Here is a 24,904-nt window from a genome sequence, read left to right on the forward strand (position 1 = left end):
GCTTTCAAGTGCCAGATCTAAGGCAAGAAGGTTTTGGGTTGGCATTTCTTCAGCATGTATTAGAGAGCTCTCCTGACTCTTATCATGTTCATTTGATTGCAAGGAATCATATTAATGTATCTTAAGAATTTGCTCACCTGTCAGCTCGATCACAGTTCTAAAGTAAAACTGGATGGTTTAGACCACACATGGAGAAGAATTAAAAAACTGATAACGTATGCAGTGAAGAAGCAGCCATGAAATCAGTTTAAGCAACCATTTTCCTGCTGTGATGGCAAACAGCACTTGCACTCGTGAATAAACTGGAGTTTTATGCTGAAGTCAGTGTAATGTGTGCTGCAAAGATCCACACTGCAAACAGAACAATGGTTTCCATCAAGCACGTTTTCTGTAGAGAAAAGCACTAAACGTGACTGTTTAAAAGGTTTTCTTCTTTATATATTAAATGATACACAATTAAGTATCTACTACTGCTGTGTCACTCTGAGATCTTATGAGACTATTTGCTGTAATATACTCAACTGAATTCATATTTTGTAACCTGTCTACTTTCTGGCAAAAATTGCTTTGATTTTCCTCTATCTGAATTATTCAGAGCCTGGTTTTACCAACCTAATACATTTTCTTTGAAGGCTGGAGCTAAAAATCCTACTGTTAAAGTGTTTGTTGTAGACACTATTTACTCTGAAGCTTTTGGTCCTAAGGAGGTGCCAGTTCCTGCAATCATAGCATCCAGGTAGTGTGCTCTCAAATATGTCTTTTCTTGTTTAAAAAAGGTTTTGTCTATTTGTTTTAAATGCTTGGACCTCTGAGTTGTATTGTTTCTAAAGTGGACTGCCATATTAAACTCCTAGAAGGATCAGAGTCTAACTAGAAGTACTGTATTTTGATTTTGGCTGTCCATATGATACATTGTTATAAAGGATAAAAAATACCCTAAAACAGTGGATGCTTTGCTGTTGCTTTTCAGACAGTAATGGGGGGGATGCAATCTGTAGCAATGCTTCTATACTCCTCTGGTTTAATAACAACCATTTCTTTCTCTTTTTCTTTTATATTTTAGTGATCACTATTTTACTTGGCTTACTTGGGTAACAGATACTCGAGTCTGTGTGCAATGGCTGAAGAGAATACAGAATTTTTCAGTCTTAGCTATTTGTGACCTCAAAGAACATTCAAATACTTGGGATTGTCCAGAGGTAAGGAAGTTGGAAATATAAATCTAAAACTACTGAAATTAGCATTTGTTAATCCCTGCCATAATTACGTTTTTCAGTGTTTTATCACAGTAATCTTTTCCTAGTAGTGATACCTCTTTTAGTATTTTAATTGCTGGAACAAGGGTGAAAAATATTAATCACTCCAAGAAATAAAATCACTGAATTTTTTCTTTGTGAAGCTTAAATAACAACTGAAACAGCAGAAAAAAACCCAGAAGAATACTATTGAGAAGCTTTCAGGAATGTTGTTTATTTCCTTCTTGTGTTAACATCTTCAAAAGTGGAACCATATAGAATCTGTATTTTTTTTAAAGAAAATCTTATTATGCCATATTGAAATTCCATACTAAGTCTGGCTAAATCATGTCCTTTTAGATTAATGTTAGATTAGTTGAAAGAACATACATATTAATAGTAAGGCAGGTTTTCAGGAGGAAGAAATTGTTCTGTTTTATCAAATCATGCAGTTCTAGACAGTAGGCAAGTTTTCAGAAACACAGAGCTGAAAAGAAAACTTCAGGCTAATTGCAACAGTAACCGTACATTTTGTTTCAATATGTCATGCTAGGATTTAGTCAGTTTGGAAAGAAGACTGTGCTCTGCTGAACAGAACAGAACTTTTTAAAGCTTGAAGAGTGTACATGCAGATAAATTCGAATAGATCCTGAAGGAAAGACAACCCTGAATTTCAGTAACTCTAGTACAGAGATCTCATCTGTTGTCTTTTAGTATTGATGCTTTTGGCTTGTCTTGTTCTTAGGGTTCAGAACACCTATTAGAACTAACACTAGATGAAGCTTTGAACTAATGGGAAATAAAAGGCAAGAATATTTAGGAAAGCATTCAGTATAACTGATAAATTATAAATTCAGAGTTTATTGATACAGCCTTTTGAAGCTGAAAATAATTTTTATTCCTCTGTAATATGACAATTGCTGCAAATATAAAGGGAATTTAAGGTCCTGTTCTTTCAAGAACATTGTCATTGAAGTAGTTTTCCACTACTGTAATATTGTAATTTATCAGCAAAAGACCCATATTTAATGCAGCATTTTATATATTTCCTAAGTAACTGTTCCACTTTATAGGTACATTAAAACTGAATCTCTACCTTGCCTCCAAGTAATGTATATTTTAATAATTGTGTATTTTATTGGAAAGTAAAAACATTTAAGGTTTCTATGATTCTACCACAATCCACTGAAGTACTTTAACACAAGCTTAACTTTTAGCACACAACCAGTTTTATTTACTTCAGTAGATCTGTTTATGTGTTTAAAATTAAGCATGTGCTTAATTGCTTTGCTGGAACCAGACCAGACCAGACCAGACCAATTAACATCTTTCAGGACTGTGTTCATGATCCTTGTTTAATTGCATTTCTCCGTGAAACCTTATTTATGGAGTCACTACTGACGTTTCTATAATTCTATATTTATACAGTGATACAATGCTTTTATCACATTAAAGTTTGCACAAATGGCCAATCGAAGGAGTGTGAACAGATGGGAGTGCTGCATTAGCTCTATTTGCCATTAGAAAGTATATCTCTGAGCATTTCCTTTGGCAAAAATAGTTCTCTTGTTGAATTCAGATTACATTGAGTCTCTAATGTACAATAAATGTGCTATGTTTTGTGTATTTGAAATTAATAACAAAATAATATCTACAAGATGTTCCTAAAGTGTAGATTCATCAGAAACGTTCACATGTTCAACTCTTGCTCATGTGAATAGACCACAGAAAGCAATATGAACAGTGGAACTATTCATGTGAGTAAAAGGTAGGCATGTCTTTGTGAAATTGGGACTACTCAAATGAGAGAAGTTAAGTATATCTCTAATGTACTATGCCATCAAGATCTGAGTCTTAATTTAAAGAAAGGAAAATAATGTTAGGATGCAGACATAAAACAATACATCCCGTTTTTATTATCTTAAAAAGAAATAAAGTTCATCTTTTGAGTTAATAGCTCGGTGGAGCCCTTGCAAAGTACTAAATAGTCTTCTAAGGGACAAGTACCTGCAACTTTTGCTCAAGTCACTTTCTGGGGATTAAATTAAAAGGGAGAACACATGATTTTAAATAGTAATGAGATTATGTTGAGGATAAGAAATACAAAGCATATTCCTTAGAAAGCAAAAATACAAAGCGTATTCCTTAGAAAGCAAATTTGTTAAATTTATTTCAGACTGTGAAGAAATACTGCAGTATAAAGAAAAGTTTGCACAATAAAAAAAAGAAATACATTCATCAAAAGCAGAATTTTTTAATTTATCACTAGAAACTTTACAAGAAAAGATAAGTAAAAATGTAAAAGCACCTTTAGCTGCATCATTCATGCTCAGTCTTTTCCAAAATCAGCTTCAAGAACAAGGAGTTAGGATCTTCTAAATTTATATTCATAGTCTCAGGATGCCTAGTAGTCACATCATCCACTGCTCTAAATCAACATCACAGCTCTGAAATGAAAAAAAATATAAACCAGCTGAAAATCTAAACCAAATTTTTAGTATTAATATTACTGATATTATTTTACTTGGATTTTTGCCAAAAATTAATGAGGTTAAGTAGTTGTTCATTCTTGTTTTCAGTGAAAAAGTTGTGTAATTGCTTTAAATTTTTTTATGTCTGATGATAGCTGTTAAAAAACAATAGTTTAATTAATGTAATGACCTTAATACAGCAATATTTTTTACTCAATCTCAAGTTCCCTGAACCTTCATAGCAAATATTCTAAAATTCTCTTTTACAGGTGGCTACTGATTTATTTGAAGATTTTGAATCTCCATAAACTCAATCTTCTTAAAGAGTGTACATTTGCTTTTGTTTTTCAGAATCAACAGCACATAGAAGAGAGTCAAACAGGATGGGCAGGCGGAGTAGGTTTTCTTGTTGTGCTCTGCTTTAATTCAGTTAAAAGCTACAGCTTCCTGCATCTTCCCATCAGTGTTTTGAAACATGAAGCACCCTTCTGAGTCATACAGCATTACTGCTTAGACCTGTTGCACTCTGTAGGACTCAGACTTTTAATGCTGTGCTAGACATAGTATCTGGCTACCTGCTTTCTAAATTTAAAAACCTACTTCTGTCCCAACCAACTGACTAGACAGGAAAGTAGGTCGAGACAGAAATTAATGAAGGGAGGAAAGTAATGAAAGAGGTAGATTTATAGTGCAATGTAATCCTTAAAAGCATCCTGGACTCTAAGAATAGATGTAAAATTCCTCTGATGACACTAGGACAAGGTATAAGATGGGCTATCATAGTATCTTAAGAATAAAACCTTACCATGCAGAACAGTTTTAGTGCCAGGTGCTGCACATCTTCAGCTAGCAGGGAACCTTCGAGGTTCTTCTTCTGTAGTTACCTCTTAGCAAAAGAAGTTTTCTCTACCCAGTAACCTAGACAACCATATACCTTTGGAAACTTGCAGTAAAAACAAACTTATGAGGAAATTGTAAGGGCATGAGATCAGTATTTGCATACATATAGTCCAACAGTGAATATGTTGTGTTGCTTATGTTTACTTTCAGGCAGGGGAAGTTAACAGAATCAAGTATGTGGAACCTCACACTGCCTGAATATCCTGCAGTGGACTTAACAGTTTGCTTCAATTTTCAGTACACTGTCCCTTAAGAGATGTTTTAATGTGAAAATCATATATTTACAAGGATTAGTTATTTTACTTGGTCCTTTTCTCTTTTTTGACACTTCATTTGAGGTTCTGATGATAGACTTTTATTGCAGCTAAAGAACGTGCACATGTGAATAAATCCTGGCTTTTGCCTTTATGGGATTTCAAGTACTAGGAATCACAGATACAGTCTCAAGGAGAATTTAACATGTGGTCACATGTCCTAGTTGAGCTTGAGTTAAAATTATTCAAAAGTTATATTCACTCAGGAATGTTTGAAGGTGCTGTTTGAAGTGCTTGCATGTCGTTCCTCTGTCTTCATGTTTAGAAAGTAAAACTTACAGTTGCAGTAGCTCAACCTTAACTGACAATTTTAGTAAAGAAGTGAGGTTTGAAAGGAAGTAAAAGTTGAATCTGGTATAATCTGTTCTTTAAAATTAGTGGAATAGTATGGGAAACTTCAGATATCCATTTCTTTGATGCCTTGTTTGTTCAGTGAAACAGCCAAACTTTGTGGTCCACAGAATATTCAGTCTGGCGCCATTCATGAACATTAGCTTTATTCAGAAACTTATTTGTTGAAAATCATCTCTGTCTGTTTTTAAATAACTAAAGGAAGGTAATTTAGAATATACAAATTATTCCACTTACAAGTAGAGAGCTCACATTTGTGGGGTGCTTGAGCTATCTATGTTATCAGTTCAACAAATCCCACATGACAGAAATTGTAACGTGATCATGGGGAGATTGAATATCACAGGTACAAACTTGTGCAAAGTAGTTTGTCCCATTTGAACTGACTAAATAATCTTGTTACTTTTAGTAGGTGTAGTATAATCTGCTAAACAGCTTGGACAGTTTTATGTCTCATCTACTGTTTTTTCTTCCATTGTTTCAGTTCTTTGTTTCTGCACCATATTTTACATCAGACAGCAGTTCATACTACAAAATTTTTAGTGACAAAAATGGTTATAAGCATATTCATTACATCAATGGCTCTGTGGTAAGTCAAGCAAAGTGATCTACATTGATCTACTGTCCTGAAATAATTCTACAATATTCAGTAACTTAAATGTCTCACTACACAGGAGAATGCAATCCAAGTTACAAGTGGCGAATGGGAGGCAATATACATATTCAGAGTAACAAATGATGCAATGTAAGTGGCATGAAGTAAAAAGGTTGTGAGTCTTGTCAGTAAAAGCAACACAATCATTTGAACACTGTTTGTTAACTCATCAGATTATAGTTAGGTGTAATTTGGTTTTTATCTGAATGAATCCACAACAAATTTGTGTGCTAAGGCACTGCATAGGTTTGTAAACATGGTTTCCTTATGAAAGATTCTTTGCAAATTGCCCTCAGTTTTCTATTTATTTTAACCACCTGTTTTAGAGAAACCTGTTTAAAAATACTTAATTTAATCATGTGGGTAACCCTCACACAATTTGCAGTAACTTGTCTTTTTACGATCTCTCATTCAACTTACTGTATAGATAGAAACAGCTTACATAATTGGAGAGATTAGCTCATGAGAATTAAGATAGAACTCCTATTTATATGGCTTATGTGTCATCTAATCATAGTTCGAGCAAAGATTTGTTAAGATGAAAGGTATATGAGCTTAACTACTCTTCCATCGCATGCAGAAATCTCAAAAAGTCTAAATTAACTTCCAAGACGGCTTTTCATCTTGATGCTTGTTCATAGGTCATCACTTTATGGATTATTTATTAACATATAAATGAATTTACAGTTTCTATTCAAGCAATGAATTTGAAGGCTACCCAGGAAGAAGGAATATTTACAAGTAAGTGTTACCAACATTATTTTAGTGATACTAGGTTAATAGAAGATGTCTGTGAATTTGTCAATAAAACAATTTAGTTTCAAGATGCTTAATGTGCAATTTCACAAGCTATTTTAACTAAATCTTAACCTCAGATTATATCCGACAATTGAGGAGAAACGACATCTAACATTTAAATATACCCTTGGGGGAAAATTGATTAAAAGGTCAAGCATTTATTTTTAAATTAACTGTTCTGAAAGTACAGTTCCTGTGTTCAAGAATGTGAGACAGACACATGTAAAGTTAATTGCAGCAAAATAACCATTGCTTTATTTTATTTTTCTTCTAGAATCAGTATTGGAAGTAAACCTATGAGAAAACAATGCATTACTTGCAATTTAAGAAAAGAGAGATGTCAGTATTATACAGCAAGATTCAGTGAACGTTCTAAGTATTATGCCTTGATCTGTTATGGTACGTAAAGCATGGGAGCAAACATATAATCAAATTTATCAGCACTGTAGTTAATACTGATTATCCCAAATGATTGTTGCATGAATCATAGAAATGTCACAATAACCAGGAAAGATTTCCAGAAAGACTTTCCATGTTCAAAAATTTTGTGAAAATGTTTTGGTAAATACAGATATTTTCGGGATTTTTTTACTTTTTCAACAAGAATCTTGGGATTTTGAAGATTTAAAAAAAAATTGACATTTTTTAATGTTCTTCATGTCAGTAAAAAGATTTTAATCCAGCTCATGAGAGCCATGTTTTTTCTTGCTGCAGCCAGAGCAGGATTTAGAAACATACACTGATTTCCAATTTACATGATCAAAGTTAGCTCTGAGAAACTGCTTTACTGTGTTTCCCAATTGAAATTATTAAGAACTGTGTCCGCCATAAATGTCGGCTATGTAGCACCTGAGAACATTTTTAATAACTGATCTAGGAAAAATTCATGATGTGTGATCATTGAAACCACTTGCAAGACCACATGTATTAAATGGAGTCTTAACTCTTTTGTAATAAGTTAGGTGATTTCAGTGATCTGAGGTTTCATCCACTGCTGTATTCAAAAAACAATGACATCACAATCAAAAAAAAGGGGGAAAGTAGCCAAGGTTTTCCTTTTGTGTACTTCTTGTAAAGTTTACTGTTCTGATTCTGCACTGACTGATCAGCTGAAAAGTTCCTTAGGACTTCCATTGAGCAGAGAACCAAATGTAGCAAATTACAACACCTTTCAATCATTCTTGCACAAAATAGTCAGTAAGGTCGTCACCATATGAAAGGCACTCACCTTCACAAATACAATGTGACATGTTCTCAGAAGAATGTTTCACATTGATAATTCTGCGTTCACCTTATGTAATCACATCTCAGGTATTAACTAGATGTCACTTCATCTCTAGGGAGGAAGCATTAGTAGATTTAAAGTTGCTTCTGTTCTGTTTGTTAAGCAACGCCTGTATATATACAAGTCTTTGCACACAGTAGCTTATGTATTGCAGCAGGGACTAGTGAGTTATACAGCAGAGAAAATTCAGATTTGTGTGTTGACTTTGAACTATTTAACTCCTGTCAGTTGCCAAAATGTTAATGTAATACACACTGCATCGCCAAATTCCAGCTTCAAACTGTAAACTGACTTTTTATCATTCTTAAACAGGTCCTGGGATTCCCATTTCTACTCTTTTTGAGAACCATGGTGATAGAGGTACTGCAAGTATCCTGCCTATTTCTGAGCAATTGCTATACTCCTTTACGTCTAATCCAGATAAAGGCCTTCTAATACAATATTTAGGATTGCGATCAAGAAGCCTTTCATCTTGTTTGCTATTAAAATAACTAGTGAATGAGCGCACAATGCCTTTATCTCAGTTCCTTAGTCCAGCACTTTTTTTCCTGTTTACCCACTATGGATAAAATAAACATGGCCAACTCTTTGTCTACCAAATTTTGAGTCAAACTTTGTAGAAAAAATTATTGTGATTTCCAGACTATTCATTTTCACATTTGGATGAACACGAGATTTTCTTTTTCATGAGGCAACACTACCTTATACAAAAGACAACAGTGTACTATTTAGAGTTTACAGTTTGACCTGTTGTGCTGTACTAATTAGAATTTGGATCAATGACTTGCTCTTCAGCCAACAGTAAAGATATCAGAGAAGAGCAGAAGCTCTTTCAGATGATCAGTTCAAATAACTGCTTCAGACAAGGTGTAATTATTGATACAAAGTGTGGTCTTCAGCAAGAAACATTCAGAGCCCTTATTCTTTAAGTAGCTTGTTAGTGAAGACTGTTTGCAACCAAGCCAAGCAGGAACTTTCTAACTATGAAAATATTAATTGTTCTGCAGTGCATCTTCTCTCTCTGTCCCTTGTTTTTTCCTTAGAAGTTCTTCTCCAACTTTAAGCTCTCAGTTCCTGAAATGTTATGAAAACTAGCATGGTCCTGTATAAACTTCAGTTATTTAGCATTCCCTTCATTCCTGAGTAATCAGTGGAAATAGACTGATATTTTTAATGGTCCTTACAGCTCAGCCTGCATTGATAACCCACTGTTAACTGAGTTTTGTCTGACCAAAAGATACACAAAAACATAAGGAAGACAAATGCCGCAATATTGTTAAATTAACTTAATCCATGGTGATTCATGTGGAAGTCAGTGAATTGCAACATAATATTATTTAGACTCCAGAAGTAGTTGGTACATCTTATTTTATAACCACTTAAAAAATTTTGCAAATGGAAAAGATAGGTTAATATGTCTATTGCAATTATGGTGTAGAAACACTGTGTTCTGGTATTTCTCTTGAAGAAGGTTTAAATAGATTTAAAGGTTTAAATACAGTTCATGCATGGATTTTTTTTTTTTTTTTTAAATATTTAATCCATTGTTATAGGTCTCTGTTCTTCCTGGTTCACTGTTACCTTTTATGTAAAGGGACCCTACTATCTTACCAAACTATGAATTACATGAAATGCAACTAAGTGTCCAATTGCAGTTACATGTTTCTTAACCTCTCTACGGGAGAGAACAGTTTCATGTAATGTATTTTCACCACTAGTTTCATCATTCCTCCCTCTGCTGTGCTGTTATTCTCAGGAATAAAAACAAATTCAGGCTTTTCTTTGACTTCTTCGTTACCTTTTTTGAATTAATTTTCCTTAAGTTCCTTGCTTTCATAATCTCTTCTGTGGTGCAAAACTATTTTTAGTAAATCCATTTTCATTGCAGTTGGCAGCATTTTGAAACTATATCACCCATGAATTTTAGTAGGACACAGTTAAACTGACATAGACCAGTTTGGAATTTCCTTCCAGGATGCCTACAATTCAGTTGTGGTAATGGGGAAGTTTCAGGAGTTTTGAGAAGAAGGATGAAAAAGGGTTCAGCTGAGTTTGCATGAGCATCCAAAGGCAGAATGATCTTTCAGCCATAAAAAAACCCCACTTGAATCTGCAAAACTTGCCAAGAGTACCTTGAAAGAACAAGTTCCAGTATTATATTTCTGGCACGTCCTAAGGACTACCTAGCTCAATGTATGTTGCGAGAAGAATATTTCTTGTACTTTTTTTGAACATTTCCAGAAACAAGGAAAAGGGAAATGTAAAGGAAAAAAAAAAATCTCATGCAGTTTTAAAAGGTTTTTTCATTCTGAAAGTAAAGCTAAAAGTCACAGATTTTCATTAAGTACAATATTCTTCATCACTACTCATGGAAAAACACATAAACAAGACCCAATGGATTCATAATATATAATTCTACAGCCTGTGCTGTAAATTAACTAAATTTTAAATAGTAATTTTTAAATTATGTAACTGTAAATTTGGTCTAAAGCAAGTAAAACAATAAATGTTAGTACTGTTTAGATTTAAAAAAGGGAAAAAAACCCAAAAGGTTTACTCAGTGAGCAGTACTAAGGACAGTTAGATGGTAAGTCTGGTGTCTTTGTGTAGGAATGTATAATACAGTGGTTAAGTGAAGCTTTGCCATAACCCCTTGAGAAACTGAATTCCTGCATTACCCAGAAACAAGATATTCCCTGATGACTTTGTGCTTAACCACACTGCCCAAGGGTCTCAGAGGTTAAACTTATGTTAGTCTGTTAAGTACGAAAGGAGATACAGGAGATACAGGACTCTGTTTTGTGCGATGCGACAAATTTTGCATTTCTAGCTCCCACCATTTTACAAAACTGGGATGAGGGCTCTGCAGGAGAAAGCTGTTTCTTCATAACATGCGGGGCTCTAACACTCAGAGGCAACATGTGAAATGATTTGCATTGCAAAATGTACATCCTATAAAAATCTAACGAGTATTTGTGCACTGCAATACCAGTGCTTTTCTTTCATTTAGCTATGTGATCGAGCCCAATTAGAAGTGTCTGAGTGGATTTCATTACTCTGCTTGTAAAATTCACAGATTTCCTTTCTGTTCTAATAACACAAAGTAAAGGAATCTTAATTACTGAAGAGAAATTAACAATAAATCAGTTAATAATTCAGGCATTTCTTTTACTTAGAGCTCAGAGTATTGGAAGACAACTGGGAATTGCAGTCTGCTTTGCAAGAGATCAGACTGCCAAAAGAAGAAATTAATAAGCTTGAAGTGGATGGTATAAGTAAGAAATACACATCTTTATTGTACTTTTTTTTTCCTACCATTTTAATATTTTGCCCTAATTTTTTTATAGTAAATACTGTCTTTCTGTAGAACAAAGTTGTTAGCCTGTCAGATTGGGAAGGAGAGGCCTGGTTCTGCCCTGTTCAATAACAGCTAATTTGTCTATGCCTCAGGGTATCTCTCAGTAAAATAGTTAAAATACATTTGTTTCCCAATGCAAGTTTTTTAAAAATCTTTAATACTATTGGTAAAGAGTTTAAATATTGTGTAAAAACAATGAAATATGGTGGTAATAAAATGTGAAATGTAAACTGCTGTTCATGTGTTATGCATTATATTGACTTGCACGCACTGTTCTTTTCAGTAGTGACTTTACCATGGTAATAAATCAGTGTAAAGTTTCCAAAACTAACATCTGATAATCCTACAACAGTTATGCTTTTCTAGGCACCTGGGAAAACTGAGAACCTAGACTTTTGTGAAATAATAATTTAATGTATAGCTAAATTAAAGTGGTTACTTTATTTCTTCAAAGCTGTTCTTCAACAGCTCAATATAAACAGTTAATTGCATCAGTTCTGTGATTCACAGTTCATGTGCTGTGTACTATGTGCTGATTCATGTTCATATACTGCTACACCAGACTCCAGATTATGCTTAGAGGAATCATTTCAACCATTAAGAATCTAATTTTAATTTGTCTTTTCTAGCTTTGTGGTACAAAATGCTTCTACCTCCACAGTTTGATAGATCCAAGAAGTACCCTCTGCTTATTCAGGTGTATGTAACACTTCTTTTCTATGAACGCTGTTGCTTTGTTAGAACATACTTTTTCTAATTTAACAAAACCTGGGACATTTGCAACATTTTATGAAGCAAAACTACTTAATTCTGTTTTGTTTGTTGTTGTTTTTTCAATGTATTTCTGGAATAGAAGTTCAACCAAGTGGAGATTGATGAGGATTTTAATGTTAATCTTAGCATGATAGGGATTACTCTCTCAGAGAAAGAGAAAGGCTAAAATCATGTAAGATTTATCATAAGAACAGAGATCTTAGCTCTGTTACTGCTTCTGTTTATCATGAGATAGTCTGAAAGTATCGATTTCAGCTCTGCTAATATGAAAATTACAAGAGCCTATTTCATTTTTTAAGAAGAAAAAAAATCTAAGCCATGTGGACTTGCTTTTTTAAGAGCATTTGACATAATTTATTGCAGGCAATAAAAATTGCAGTGGTGAAAAAAAAGCAAAGATTCAGAAAGGAGAGCTGAGTGGGTGGAATAAATTTACATAATTTTTTATTAACCAGTGATGATCCAAAGGTCCAAGAATGCTAAGTATATTTGAAGGTTAGAGTAGAAGAGGCCTGTCCTTGAGCTCAAATGTGTAATTAGTGTTAGGATCTTCTCATGAGGATTGTCTCTGTATTGCTCAGCTATGTGGGGTGTGTTCTGCCTGCAGCTCCAAGAGCACATGATATTCCCTACTGAAACAAATGAGGTCTGGGGATAGCCAAAAAGTGTAAGGAGCTGTATTTCTTTCCCTTTTATTCTTTGGCATTACTGACTGCATGTGGAAGTCAAATTCAGAAACGCACCAAAAAGTGCTGTTACACCTAAGGAATTTGGAGAGAGCAAAGAATTGAATCTTAGAGGGATGGCTCTTCCAAGGATTCCCCTTAGGACAAGCAGCTGATACTGCACCCCTTAGTCTGAGCTGAAACTAATTATTTGCTTTAGGAATAAGACCTAAATGATTAAAATGGATTTTAGATAGCATATCTAAATCTCATAAATACATGAAAATAGTAGTTGAACTGTTTGTCTGCTGAGCTCTCTGAACCACGGTCATGTAGCAAAATATATGTGGAGAAAATGTTAGAAGTACTGATAGTTATAGTCCAGTGTCCAACAACCATTTATAAATTTGTAAGTATGAGTGGAAAATGTGTGAATTTTCATCCTCAGGTATGGAGGACCTTGCAGTCAGAATGTAAAGGAAACATTTAGCATTAGCTGGATAACCTATCTTGCAAGCAAAGAGGGAATAATCGTTGCTCTGGTGGATGGCAGAGGGACAGCTTATCAAGGTGACAAGATTTTGCATGCAGTATATCGAAGACTTGGAGTCTATGAAGTTGAGGACCAAATCTCAGCAGTCAAGTAAGTAGACTATCTCCCTGTATGGCTGTTGTATTTCCATGCCTAGAAGAGGTAATGCGAAAGAAGTATTAAATTCTCACCTTTTCTTCTGAAGAGCTGAGGTCTCCAGGATATAAGACAAAAACACTAGTAAAAATAAAATATTAGTGTTTGTTTGATGTCAGTGAGGTTTTGTCTGGTATATTAAGTCCATATACCACGAAGTCCACATTTGGACCTCACCACTTGCATTGTACAAGAGAATCATCAGAGGCTTCAATCCTAAGCCTAAGGAAATACAATTGTCAGTGGTGAGAGGTAAGCCAATTATCCATTTTTCTGAAGTTATTTCCTGTAGGGCAAACCTACCTCAATGACCATAGAGATTAGCCAGACATCTACAGTGATGTGCTTCACTGATCAGCTAAAGGTCAAATGAGAAGTTTGTAGCAAAACTGAACCTGACACAAACATTCTAGAGGTCAATTAGTCACAAACTTGCATTCCGTGCTGTTGTAGGATAGTTAAGAACAGAAAGTACCTGTGGTCCCCTGATAAATGTTCCCCAACAGCTGCTCCTTTGCATGAAAACACTTAAAAGTGTTCCAAGGGAAACCAATTCCCTCTGCAGAGGTTTTGGGACAGAGTGGAAGCTGAGGATTGTGAAGAAAGGTTGTCTGTTACAATCTTACAGATGCAGTAGCACTGCTAAAGTAAGCATTTGAAGAAGCGTTAGTTTGAACCCCACAGAGATGACTGCAAGGCAGGAATTTGGCCTAGCCTTTGGTGTGGAATTTGGCCCATCAGAGTATGGAGAGATTTCCAGGTGCAACAGTAAATACCCTATTTCCTCCAGACTCGACTAAGTATCTTTAGCTAGAAATTGGATGTAGCAACCCAGGTTTTCACAGCTTTCTCTGTTTGTTTGAGAGCACTGCCTGTACTGACAAGTCTGTGTAAGGAGGATATCGGTTCCTTCCTCTTTCTGCTTTGTGGTAATTCATTTCCTCCTCAATGTTATAAACGCACCGTTATCCTTTTCAGTGATAAATGAAACAGAATAGCTGAATATCATGTCAAGTTTTTCTATTATTCCATTATTTTATTTTCTATCCTGAAACTTTTAGGAGAAGTGACATACTTCAAAATACCACAAGAATGATTCTTTGTTATTTTGAATTGTCACCCAGACATAAAATATCAGAGGGAACCTAAACTGATTCTGCAGTTGCAAAATCTGCTGAGACAGACCACGAAAAAATGACCTCAGACTTCACACTTTCCAATTTTCTGTCAGCGCCTAGACTAAATTTTTATTCAGTTAAATGTAGTGCATTCCATCTTCCTGATCTAACACATGGTTTAAGACGCATGATTTTTAGAGAGGTTCTGTGCTCTGGTGGGAAGTTCTTGGAGGGGCTTATACTGTAGGTGGAGCCCCAGGGATTAAGACAGTAATATAACAAAGCTGAATAATTTTTTGGCATTTCTAACTCTGTCCCACCCAGATAGTATCCATCATTTCTGGTGTTAAGTCGCTTGTGCTTGTCCTAGTAGATAAGGCTACGGATGTGTCCTGATGTGTATCTGAACCTATTCTGTTTATCTGTCACTCTCAAACCTTTGTGGTCTTTTGCCTCATCCTCTTTTCTTTGCTGTTGCTAATACATCTTTAGAAATACAGTCTCCACACTCTGATGCAGGATATTTGTAGCAGACCTAATATTTGTGATTCTCTTTGACCTGCTTGACTCCTGAGAGCATAAGAAGGGTTGCACGTTTCATACATTTCAAGCTTATTTCCTACTTGGAGCATTAGTAGATGATTCCTTCATTTTTATTTTTTATTAAAGTAGCCGCAAGAACTTTTTACTTTCCAGGCACATAAAAAAACCCCCTGATTTCTTCTGGAAATCCCTGATCTCCTCGGAAGTTGATATGGTTCCTCTTGAGAAATCAATTAACTCACTGTCACATCAATATGTTGGCTATCTTGCACAATAACGTCTGGATGTTAATGGTAATGCAGCACCTTTGGCACTAAAGCAATGAAAATGATCCTCACCCACTGGCACAAAAATAATTATGATGAAAGTGTTAATTTCAGTATATTTTATTCTTTCAGGAAAAATTCTTCCTTTTCCCTTTCAACACCTATTTATTGAATAATAGATGCTTTGTAGAAATCAGGCATGCTATGTTCATTGTCAATTTGCTCAGATTGCTGGGATATGTGGTAAAAAAGTGAAAGAAAAACTATTTTGTGCTAATTTTATTGTACTAGCAATTTTTTTGTAATAATGCATTTATTTCTGTGATTTTATTTTCCACAGAAAATTTATAGAAATGGGCTTTATTGATGAGAAACGAATAGCAATATGGGGCTGGGTAAGTGATTGGAGCTCTTATATCTATCTTTAAATACTCCTGCAGCAGAATTTTTTCATTCTTCCTAGTTCTGTCTTAAATATGTATAAAATTTCTTCTGCCCATGTGTGATGGTATTGCCAAAGGGGATGGTTCCTGCTGGTACTTACTTACATGCAATTGCAACTGTGCAAGCCCCTAAAAAGGAATCTTTGGCAGCTCAATAGGGAATTTTGAAAAGCTCATATCTAATACATTGTTTGGACTTGAAGTTAAGCCAGATTGAGACATTTTAATTGGCTTACTTTTAACTTAGGGACTTACTGGCCTGGTGTCAAAATTCAAGTATTGTCCTTTCTGATCTGAGATTAAAATAGTGAGAAAAGTCCTATGACTATCTCTCATCAGAAAATGTGACCCCTGCATCATCCTGAATCACTGTGTGCTTGACTGGCTTTGCAATGGTCATTAGGGATGAATCTGGGTCTGAGGGGTATACAACATTGACAGCTTTACCGAGTGGAAAAATTGGACAGTATGGGAGTCATTCCAAATTATTAGCCAGTCTGTTTTTCATCTTTGCTTTTTTCATGTATTTTGCTTTGTAATGCTCCCAGAACCTTAATAGCCAGATGTATTGCCTGATCTTAGACAGTACATGAGCAGAGCAGAGTTGCTAAAATCTTTCTATGAAGCTTCTACCAACTAATATTTAAGTTACTTTGGTACAGTTACTACTGTAACACCAGAATAAATTTGGTACCATATGGTGAAATTAAGTGACACAGACACTTAGAAGTGAATAATTCTAAAGTGACATTAGGTAATTTAAGGCCACAAGAAAATATTTTCGTTTTTAAATCACATCATATTTTATTTCACCACAATGTTTCCAGAACCAACTAAGAGCTTGCACACATTGTGTCCCAGTAGTGGACATAATATTAAAATAAAGGCACTACTGCCAAATCCATCAGTCCTTTTTTCCAATTTTTTTCCAATTTATTATACCATTTCCTGGTTGGTAAACTTTGAAAGGAGTTAAAAGGTCTTTCCTCATTTATAGGCTGCAGCTTGGTGGGTGTGCATGAACTCGTGCTTTCAGACTCACCAAGCTCTTCAAGATAGCAAAAGCTCTTAAATAACCACTAAAGCAATTTGTGTTGTGAACTCTATCTCTCGGCCTGTTACAGTGCATAGGTTTATCTGTCCAATCCTAATCGCTTTTTAGCCTTGTGGACTGATTTTTTGAAAGATCAAATGAGCAAATCAAATGAGTTGGAAAAATGATATTAAATTACTCTTTCTATCAGTATATCCCTCACTATCATTTCAAGCTGGAATATCAAGAGGAAGGATGGACTAACTTAACTTATGTACAAAAAAAAATATTTAATAGTTCTGCTTATTTCCCTTAGTCTTTCATATGCTACTGAAGTAATCTTCAGAATTTTTCATGACACACCATATTTTTGTCCCTTCCTCCATTCCAAGGTAAACAGAAGCCCATTGTTTTGCAAAGACTTTATATGAGTTTTTCCAACGACTTTATATGAGTTTTTCCAACCTCAGTTCCACATCCTGTGGAGAGACAAACCAAAGGCTTTTTATTTATATTATTTTCCTGTCTCAGCAACTGGCCTCACTCAGTTTCATAGATCTATTCTTATATCCAGGGTTACTTATTACTTTACCCTACTTCTGGCCATGAACTTATTCTTCCTTTCTGGGTCCCAGTTTGAGGAATCAGGCCAGAAAATACAAGGAACAGTGGTAGGCAATTGGGAGGAATTGCTCCTTCCTGAAGTAAATGAGTATATTAGTACTGATGATTGAGTTGGTTCAATATGCTAATCTTTAGCAAAAACTCAGTAGTTTGTTAAAGGAAGAAAAAACCTATAACTCTTCTTGGAGGTGCACCTTGAAAGGATGAGAGTCAATGAATACAAGTTGCCAGAAGGAAAGTTTCCTTTTGGTTTTAGGAAAAAAATGATGCCAATAGTGATCATTGTTGAAGCAGATTGAGTAGAGAGGATGTGTACTATGGATGTGACTGTGATGGGTATCATTTACATCTGAAGTTAGCCTTGTTTTGAGCTATAGATTGCATTAGATTACCACGAAGGACACTACCAACTTAAATTTCTCTGTGATTGTAAATGGTAATAAAAGCAGTATCCTGTGATAAACATTGAAGAAGTAGAAAAAAGAAATTATTCTATAAACTTTTCTGATCTCTCTCACAAGATATTACATCAGATCCATTTGAAATCAATAAATTAATTTCAGAAAACCTCAACCTTTTGTTACTTTGTCCTTCATGCATTCAAAGCAAATTAATTAATTTGGCATTAATTTATATGAGTTTGATTCAGAAAACAGAATGATACTTCACCAGGAATTTTAAACTGTCTGTGATTTCTTCCTAGTCCTATGGTGGGTATGTAACTTCTTTGGCACTTGGATCTGGCAGTGGAGTATTTAAATGCGGAATGGCTGTGGCTCCTGTTTCCAGCTGGGAATATTACGGTATGGAAACTTGTCATAAATACTGACTTGGAAAGCAAGACGTAGCATTTAATGACTTCTTAAATTAAATCATTGCAGGAGATTGGCAATTTGAAACACAAAGTCATTCAAATTACCTTGATTTAAAACTTTTAAGACCTTAAGTTTAATGTTTTTCTTGCTTAAAATAACTGACTGCAACTGGCAGTTTGGAACTGACTTTGTCACAAAGAAGGTATGCCTGGATACTTCCATATGCACTTCTGTAACAGTAAGTGTATAAAGCCCTCTCAATAAACTGCTATTAAGGAGTGATCTGCCTAAAAATCCTGTTAAAACATTATCACTGTATTCAGAAACAGCTGAACTGATTTATCTGCCAGTAACAGAATCGCAGTACGTTTCAACTTCTGACACCACAGATGACCTCTGTCAGGAGTCAGTATTTCTGATGACTGCAAAGTTGTTTCCCAAAAGCAGTGGAAAAGAGAAGGGCTATTGTGTTTGATACAGTATTTTTTTAATTAAATAAGTTTTCCTTTAAATATTTCTCAGCCACCCCTCCCTGTATTGTTGTGTTGCAATACATGTTTTATTTATGTTTATGGAATTAGGCTCCAAGCTATTGAGAGGAAAGAACTCTCGGAATGTATTCCCAAGGCCTTCCTGTGTGTATAAAGCAGGCACATAGTCATACTTGCCGACCTGTTAAGCTTTTGGCATGGTGTAAAGGAACCTTAGTGTAAAAAAAATCATGGCATGAATGTTTTCAATGAGTAAAATGTAGCACTTTGAACACATTTACTTAGCATATGGTCGTTTTCTAAGAAGTCTTGGTTATGAGAAAGTTTTTTGGTTAAATGGGAAAGATTCCTTCCCTGACTGCTAGCACAGACATTCCTTGTATTTATGGTGTTTTGCAAACAAAGGGGAAAATATTTGTATGACACAGGAAGCATAGTCTTCATGTTTTCACTGGCATCAAGATATTTTAAGACATTTTTACTCATGATCACAAAATTATTTCCAGAATGCAGGCATAAAGCACTGATTTTGCAGAAGTACCTTAATAGAAGACAGGTAATAAAAATTTTTCCCAGTATTACAATTCAAATGAAGTTTTTAAGTAGATTAGACCTGCACCATTGAAACCTTTATGTCAGCTGAATTTTCAGGAGGCAATTAAAGAATCTTGCTGAAAACACTATAAAATCCAAACAGGCAAATGTACCTCCACTAAGGAAGGAAGGAAACAGAAGGAAGTCATGAGTCATAAGTTTTGGCAAACAGATCATGCTAACATTAGGGTGAACTGTGTTAGGGGCAAAACTACAGGATGTTACATCCTTGAGTCTCTGAGTAGTATCAATATGTCAGAGGATGCACTGGCCCCTAGAGCTTCTAAATTCTGTCCAACCCTCTTTCAGATGCACAGATGAGATTCTGGACCATAATCTTTTGTCAGAAGCTGTCCCACCCCCTCCATTTTGAGTCAGAGTTCATAACAGCTGAACAGTTATAAGATGGAAAAGAAAATTCCATTCAGGGACAAGGTATAGTTAAAAGAATTATATCTGTGACTGTTTTATTAAAATTTATTTAAATTCATCTGTTTTTCCTTCTTCAATAATTGACAAGCTGAATCTTCCACTTAGTCATTATAATGCAATTCAGCTGACCTCTGTGGACTTGTTGTAGCTATACTGGTAGAAGTGAGTGGAAAAATTGGCTCAGAATACTGTAGAAATGCCAGCCATTCTGAAAAAGTCTATTTTATTGAAAACTTAAGGCCAATATGGTTGTTTGACACTGTGTTGACAACAGATATTGCACATTTTCTGTTTTCATGGAATGATAAAGGATTTTGATAAAAGATAGGCTACTTAAATTTTTTTGGTACTTAGTTTATTATAAATTATCTTCAGACGCCTTGCTTGGCTGATCTGGGAGACACAGTACATATCTTTAGCTCTCAGTGGTAGCACATGTTTATGATACATAATGAACCATGGGAACAAGAGTATATTGATTCATTTTCTTTTCCTGGGAGGATTCTCATTTCTATTTTTTAACAAAATTTTTCTAATACAGTGTATCAAACTGGGCAAGGTAGACAATCCTAATTCCTTAATGATTACAATGACCATCACCTGACTTTTGAGAGGGAAAGATGACAGCTCTTCTTTGTCAGAAAGCCCTGACTCCATTAAATAAATAAAATTCTTGTAATCCTGCAGCTTGACTGCTGAATATGTGTCAGTTACTCTTTCAAGGCAAGGTCATAACGAAAGTATTTTTCTGGTAGTAACAGCTGCTGTGTCAGTTTTCCATCAATTTTCATAACAGCTCCCAGTTAAAGTACAAATACCAAGGCAGCTCAAAGAGAGATGTTTCTACTGATTTCTTGGTGATGGATACTGTTCAGTTATTCACATTTATTTTGTCAAATCTGTTACCAGTCTTTGTTATAGTTAGAAAAAGGAATTGAACAGAGACCTGAACAGCAATGGGCCACCTTTTCAGTTCATGCCTGTATCCTTTCCTGTTCTCCCTGGTTGCTGCATATATACGTTCAATAGGAAGAGGACAACATGCATATCCATATTTACTGTTTATACACATACAAATCCTCGCCTCCTGTTTTTAAGGTGTTAGAATTAGTCTGTGTCATCTTTCCACCATGTGCCTTTATTGGCTCATTGCCTCATTCAACTGACTTCTGGAGTTCAACTCAACAGCGTAAAACAGTATCAATTAATTACCTTTATCCACAAAACCTACAGATGAGTATAAAACCACTATTTCTTTGAAGATGGAAAACAGTAAATAATTATCCTTCATAGCTGATTTTTAAAATATGCTTAAATTTGGTGTATTATGGGGAAACCAAGCAGAAGAGACACAGTTACGCATCATTTATTTCCTATGTGTCACTGAAGCCACAAAATATCTGCACTTTCTTTATCTACACCTTTTTTTTTCTTTAATTTCAGCATCAATCTACACAGAACGATTTATGGGTCTTCCTATAAAGTCCGATAATCTTGAGCACTACAAGGTGAGAATTCTGTTTCTGTGCTGATCTGCCTTAAATTTGAATCACACTTCCATGGATAAGTGGAACAGTGAAGAAAGAAAGTGGCCCACCAGCTCTCATGGTACAGCTCTGCTGTAGCTAAGCTACTGCCGTGAAATTCTTGTCTACATAATTAATTGTGGGTTTGTATTTATAAATCCAAAAAATGCTGAATGGAAGTCCTTCTTTTCTTACTTGGATAAGTCAGACTGTTCTGCCAGTGCAAACCATTAGCCTAGAAAAGAACTCAAGTGAGAGGGATTAAAATGTTGATGTTGATAATGTTTTGGTTGGTACTGTTAGCTGTAATATGCAAAGTGCTTCACGCAAATTTAGCTCTCTGATGGTAAGATCATAAGCATACTAAATTATCAGAGCAGCTTCCCCTACCTGGAACAGGTTGCCATTCTTTTCTTCACATTGATAAGAAGTCTGTAGTTTCCTCTAGCAGCACATACACCAGCTCTGGATACAGAGAGGCCTGAATTAACATCCAAAGAACTTAGTGGAAAGACTCCTGTTAAAGATTTGAATTGTGTTCTCAGTACGTATTTCCATCCCAACTCAAAGAACAGAAATGCTCAATACCAAACAGCTCTGGTAGAACTGTCTGTGTAGCTGGGAATTAGAGCATTCTGGGAATGACATGACTAGTGCTGTTCTTTGTATGTCTTGGCCCTTAGAAATGACATTAAATATCAAATCTGTTTCTGATAGTAGAGACATTTTTGACAGCACAGAGAGCTATCTGCTGCAAGCCAAGCTTGCACAGGGATCTTCTATGGACAGACATCATCAATATGACGCAGATTAATATTCTTTCTCCTGCTAGTGTTTTTCATAACACATACAAATGATGTAAGAAAAAAACAGTACTTATTTGTAGGTATTCCTGTCCTGAAGCCAAAGTCACAGATCACAGATGCACAGAATCATTTAGTTTGGAAAAGACTTCTGAGATCATCAAGTCCAGCCATTAACCTAACACAGCCAAGTCTGCCACTAAACCATGTCCCCAGGTGCCACATCTACACGTCTTTTAAATACCTTCCCAGATGGTGATTCAACCACTGCCCTGGGAAGCTTGTTCCAATGCTTGACAACCCTTTCCCATGAAGAAAATTTTCCTCATATCCGGTCTAAACTCCTCTGGCACAATTTCAGGCCATTTCCTCTGGTGTTGTTGGTTGTTGCCTGGGAGAAGGGGCTGACCCCCAGCTGGCTACAACCTACTTTCAGGGAGTTGTAGAGAATGTTAAGCTCCCTCCTGAGCCTCCTTTTCTCCATGCTAAACACCCTCAGTCATTCCACACAGGACTCAGTCTCCAGGCCCTCCCCCATCTCTGTTGCCCTTCTCAGGACACACTCCAGCACCTCGATGTCTTTCTTGTAGTGAGGGGCCCAAAACTAAACACAGGATTAGAAGTGTGGCCTCACCAGTGGCCAGCACAGGGGGATGATCACTTCCCTGGTCTTGCTGGCCACACTACTTTTGGTACAGGCCAGGATGCCACTGGCCTTTTGGCCACCTGGGCGTGCACTGGCTCATGTTCAGCTGTTGTCAACCAACACCAACAGGTCCTTTTCCACCAGAGATCTTTTCAACCACCCTTCCACATGGCCCCTAGTGCTGCATGTGGTGGTTGTATCCCAAGAGAAGGACTTGGCACTTTGCCTTGTTGAACCTCAGACAATTTGCTTTGACTCATTGATCCAGCTTGTTCAGATCCCTCTGTAGCGGCTGATATATATATACCTATACAGCCATATACAAGGCTTCTATTGTAATCTCAGATTGATACGAAGTCATTGCTGTCATGTCAGTTCAACTGTTTGATTGTTTTTCTACTAGGTAATGAAAGCCTTTCAGCACTGTGAATGAGTGGTTTAAATTGAAGTTGCTGAACTGTTCTTTTTTCCTCTCAACAGAATTCAACTGTGATGGCAAGAGCAAAGAATTTCCAAAACGTAGAGTATCTTCTCATCCATGGAACAGCAGATGGTGAGGTTTGCAAATGGCAGAACAAACATAGAGCCAGAATCACTTTGTTTGAAAAACATTAAGCATCTATCTTTGATTGGGTCAGGACTTAGATCTTTGGTAGATTTCCATATGACCTATCATAAGATGCTTGCTCATTCTTACTAAAGTCAACTGTGTCTCTTGATAATTAGTGGACACAGCTAAATGCACTATAACTTTGTGCTTTTGTGGTATTAATATGTTTCAACAGACAATCTCTTTTTTCATTTTTTAGATAATGTACATTTTCAGAACTCAGCACAAATTGCAAAAGCTCTGGTTAATGCACAGGTGGATTTCCAGGCAATGGTAAATAATAGACTATTTTTTATTTTGAAAAGTGGTTTGTAACTTTATCAATAAGCTTATCAGATATTTGGCAGTGTTTTTAACAACTCCGTTCAACTGAACATGCTTCAAAATTTGGCAATTGCTAGTGCATTTGTTATTTTTTTCCCCTTGCCCTTTGGATGCTAGCAGGATTTTCCTCTTGTCGAGAATAACTTGGAGGCTTTTAAAATGAGCCAGGGAGAAGAATAAGAATCCAGCCTCCTTATGAGTGTTTTTAATACCTAGTAAAAGAGGAAGATGAAAGAGCTGGTTTCTGGAGCCAAATTGTCACTGGTTGTGGTAGACTCTATCTTGAATTGAACTTGCCTGCCACAAGCGCAAAGTGAAACAAGCAAAAAGGGTGTAAGGTATTCAAATAGTATATCCAGAATCAGCAAAAAAAAGTTCTCTGAAAAACTTATATGGGATAGCAGGTCCAGGCAAAGAGAGAAACATATAGGCAAGAGGTTGCAGAATATAAAGGAGAAATAAACAGGGGAAACGTAGTTCCAAATTATATGCTAACTTCTACTTCCAAACTGTTTTTCCCAGGGCTAATAACCAAAGTTATCAAACATCCTGGCCTTCTGCCCAAGTCTGGTTTTGCAGGGCCATGAACTCCCCTAAAAGGGATCACAAGGATTTGTAGGCCCTTTTGTGTATTACACATTTTCTGCCTCCTTCATTGATATTTAGCAAATCTGGGTTATTTCTTAAGTATCTGGAATACTGTATGCAATTGTAGTCATTCTGGTTCAGCTACTGTGGAATGGCAGATACTTCTGAGTTAGCATAATTCATATGTGTGTTTTATTTCCAGTACACCATTTACAAGGTTCATGGCCCTGGTGCAATGCAGGATGTTTTGAATAGAATTCAAACAACATTTAGCTGAAATTTTGTTGCTTAGAGCCCAGTATTCATTCCTAAGAAAGACTCTTACCCCTATTGCCCAGGCCATGGAGTAGGTCAAGAGTATTTCATCCCTAATAGCATCTCAAGGCTCTTTTGTCTGACTTGATACAACTGGCTTGTAAGTACTGAGGCAGTACTGCTCACTCTTAAGTAACAGAAGGCTTAGAAACTTTTTCCAGCAAGAATATTAATATATTAAGGAATTATCAAGTTCCTCTGTTTTCTTGAGCCATCCACTTTCTTCTGTATGGCAATGA

At 35.8% G+C, this 24,904-nt stretch overlaps 1 protein-coding gene across 1 annotated transcript in view; it reads left to right on the forward strand.

Moving 5' to 3' along the window:
* The window catches only part of FAP (fibroblast activation protein alpha), a gene marked incomplete at both ends in the record, with an annotated part of 36,114 nt that extends 11,487 nt beyond the window's left edge, over positions 1 to 24,627 (forward strand). The window contains 17 exons of the mRNA XM_082285563.1: positions 633 to 736; positions 1,064 to 1,199; positions 4,058 to 4,102; positions 5,756 to 5,860; positions 5,946 to 6,016; positions 6,614 to 6,667; positions 6,999 to 7,123; positions 8,322 to 8,369; positions 11,186 to 11,284; positions 11,997 to 12,066; positions 13,255 to 13,449; positions 15,762 to 15,816; positions 18,225 to 18,324; positions 21,297 to 21,361; positions 23,309 to 23,381; positions 23,638 to 23,711; positions 24,553 to 24,627. Of these exons, the coding sequence (XP_082141689.1) occupies positions 633 to 736; positions 1,064 to 1,199; positions 4,058 to 4,102; positions 5,756 to 5,860; positions 5,946 to 6,016; positions 6,614 to 6,667; positions 6,999 to 7,123; positions 8,322 to 8,369; positions 11,186 to 11,284; positions 11,997 to 12,066; positions 13,255 to 13,449; positions 15,762 to 15,816; positions 18,225 to 18,324; positions 21,297 to 21,361; positions 23,309 to 23,381; positions 23,638 to 23,711; positions 24,553 to 24,627 (1,494 nt within the window). The remainder of the gene's footprint in view (positions 1 to 632; positions 737 to 1,063; positions 1,200 to 4,057; positions 4,103 to 5,755; positions 5,861 to 5,945; positions 6,017 to 6,613; positions 6,668 to 6,998; positions 7,124 to 8,321; positions 8,370 to 11,185; positions 11,285 to 11,996; positions 12,067 to 13,254; positions 13,450 to 15,761; positions 15,817 to 18,224; positions 18,325 to 21,296; positions 21,362 to 23,308; positions 23,382 to 23,637; positions 23,712 to 24,552) is intronic.
* Between the last annotated feature and the right edge of the window lie 277 nt (positions 24,628 to 24,904).

Source organism: Coloeus monedula (genome assembly GCF_965178545.1).
Source record: "Coloeus monedula genome assembly, chromosome: 7".
Classification (NCBI taxonomy): domain Eukaryota; kingdom Metazoa; phylum Chordata; class Aves; order Passeriformes; family Corvidae; genus Coloeus; species Coloeus monedula.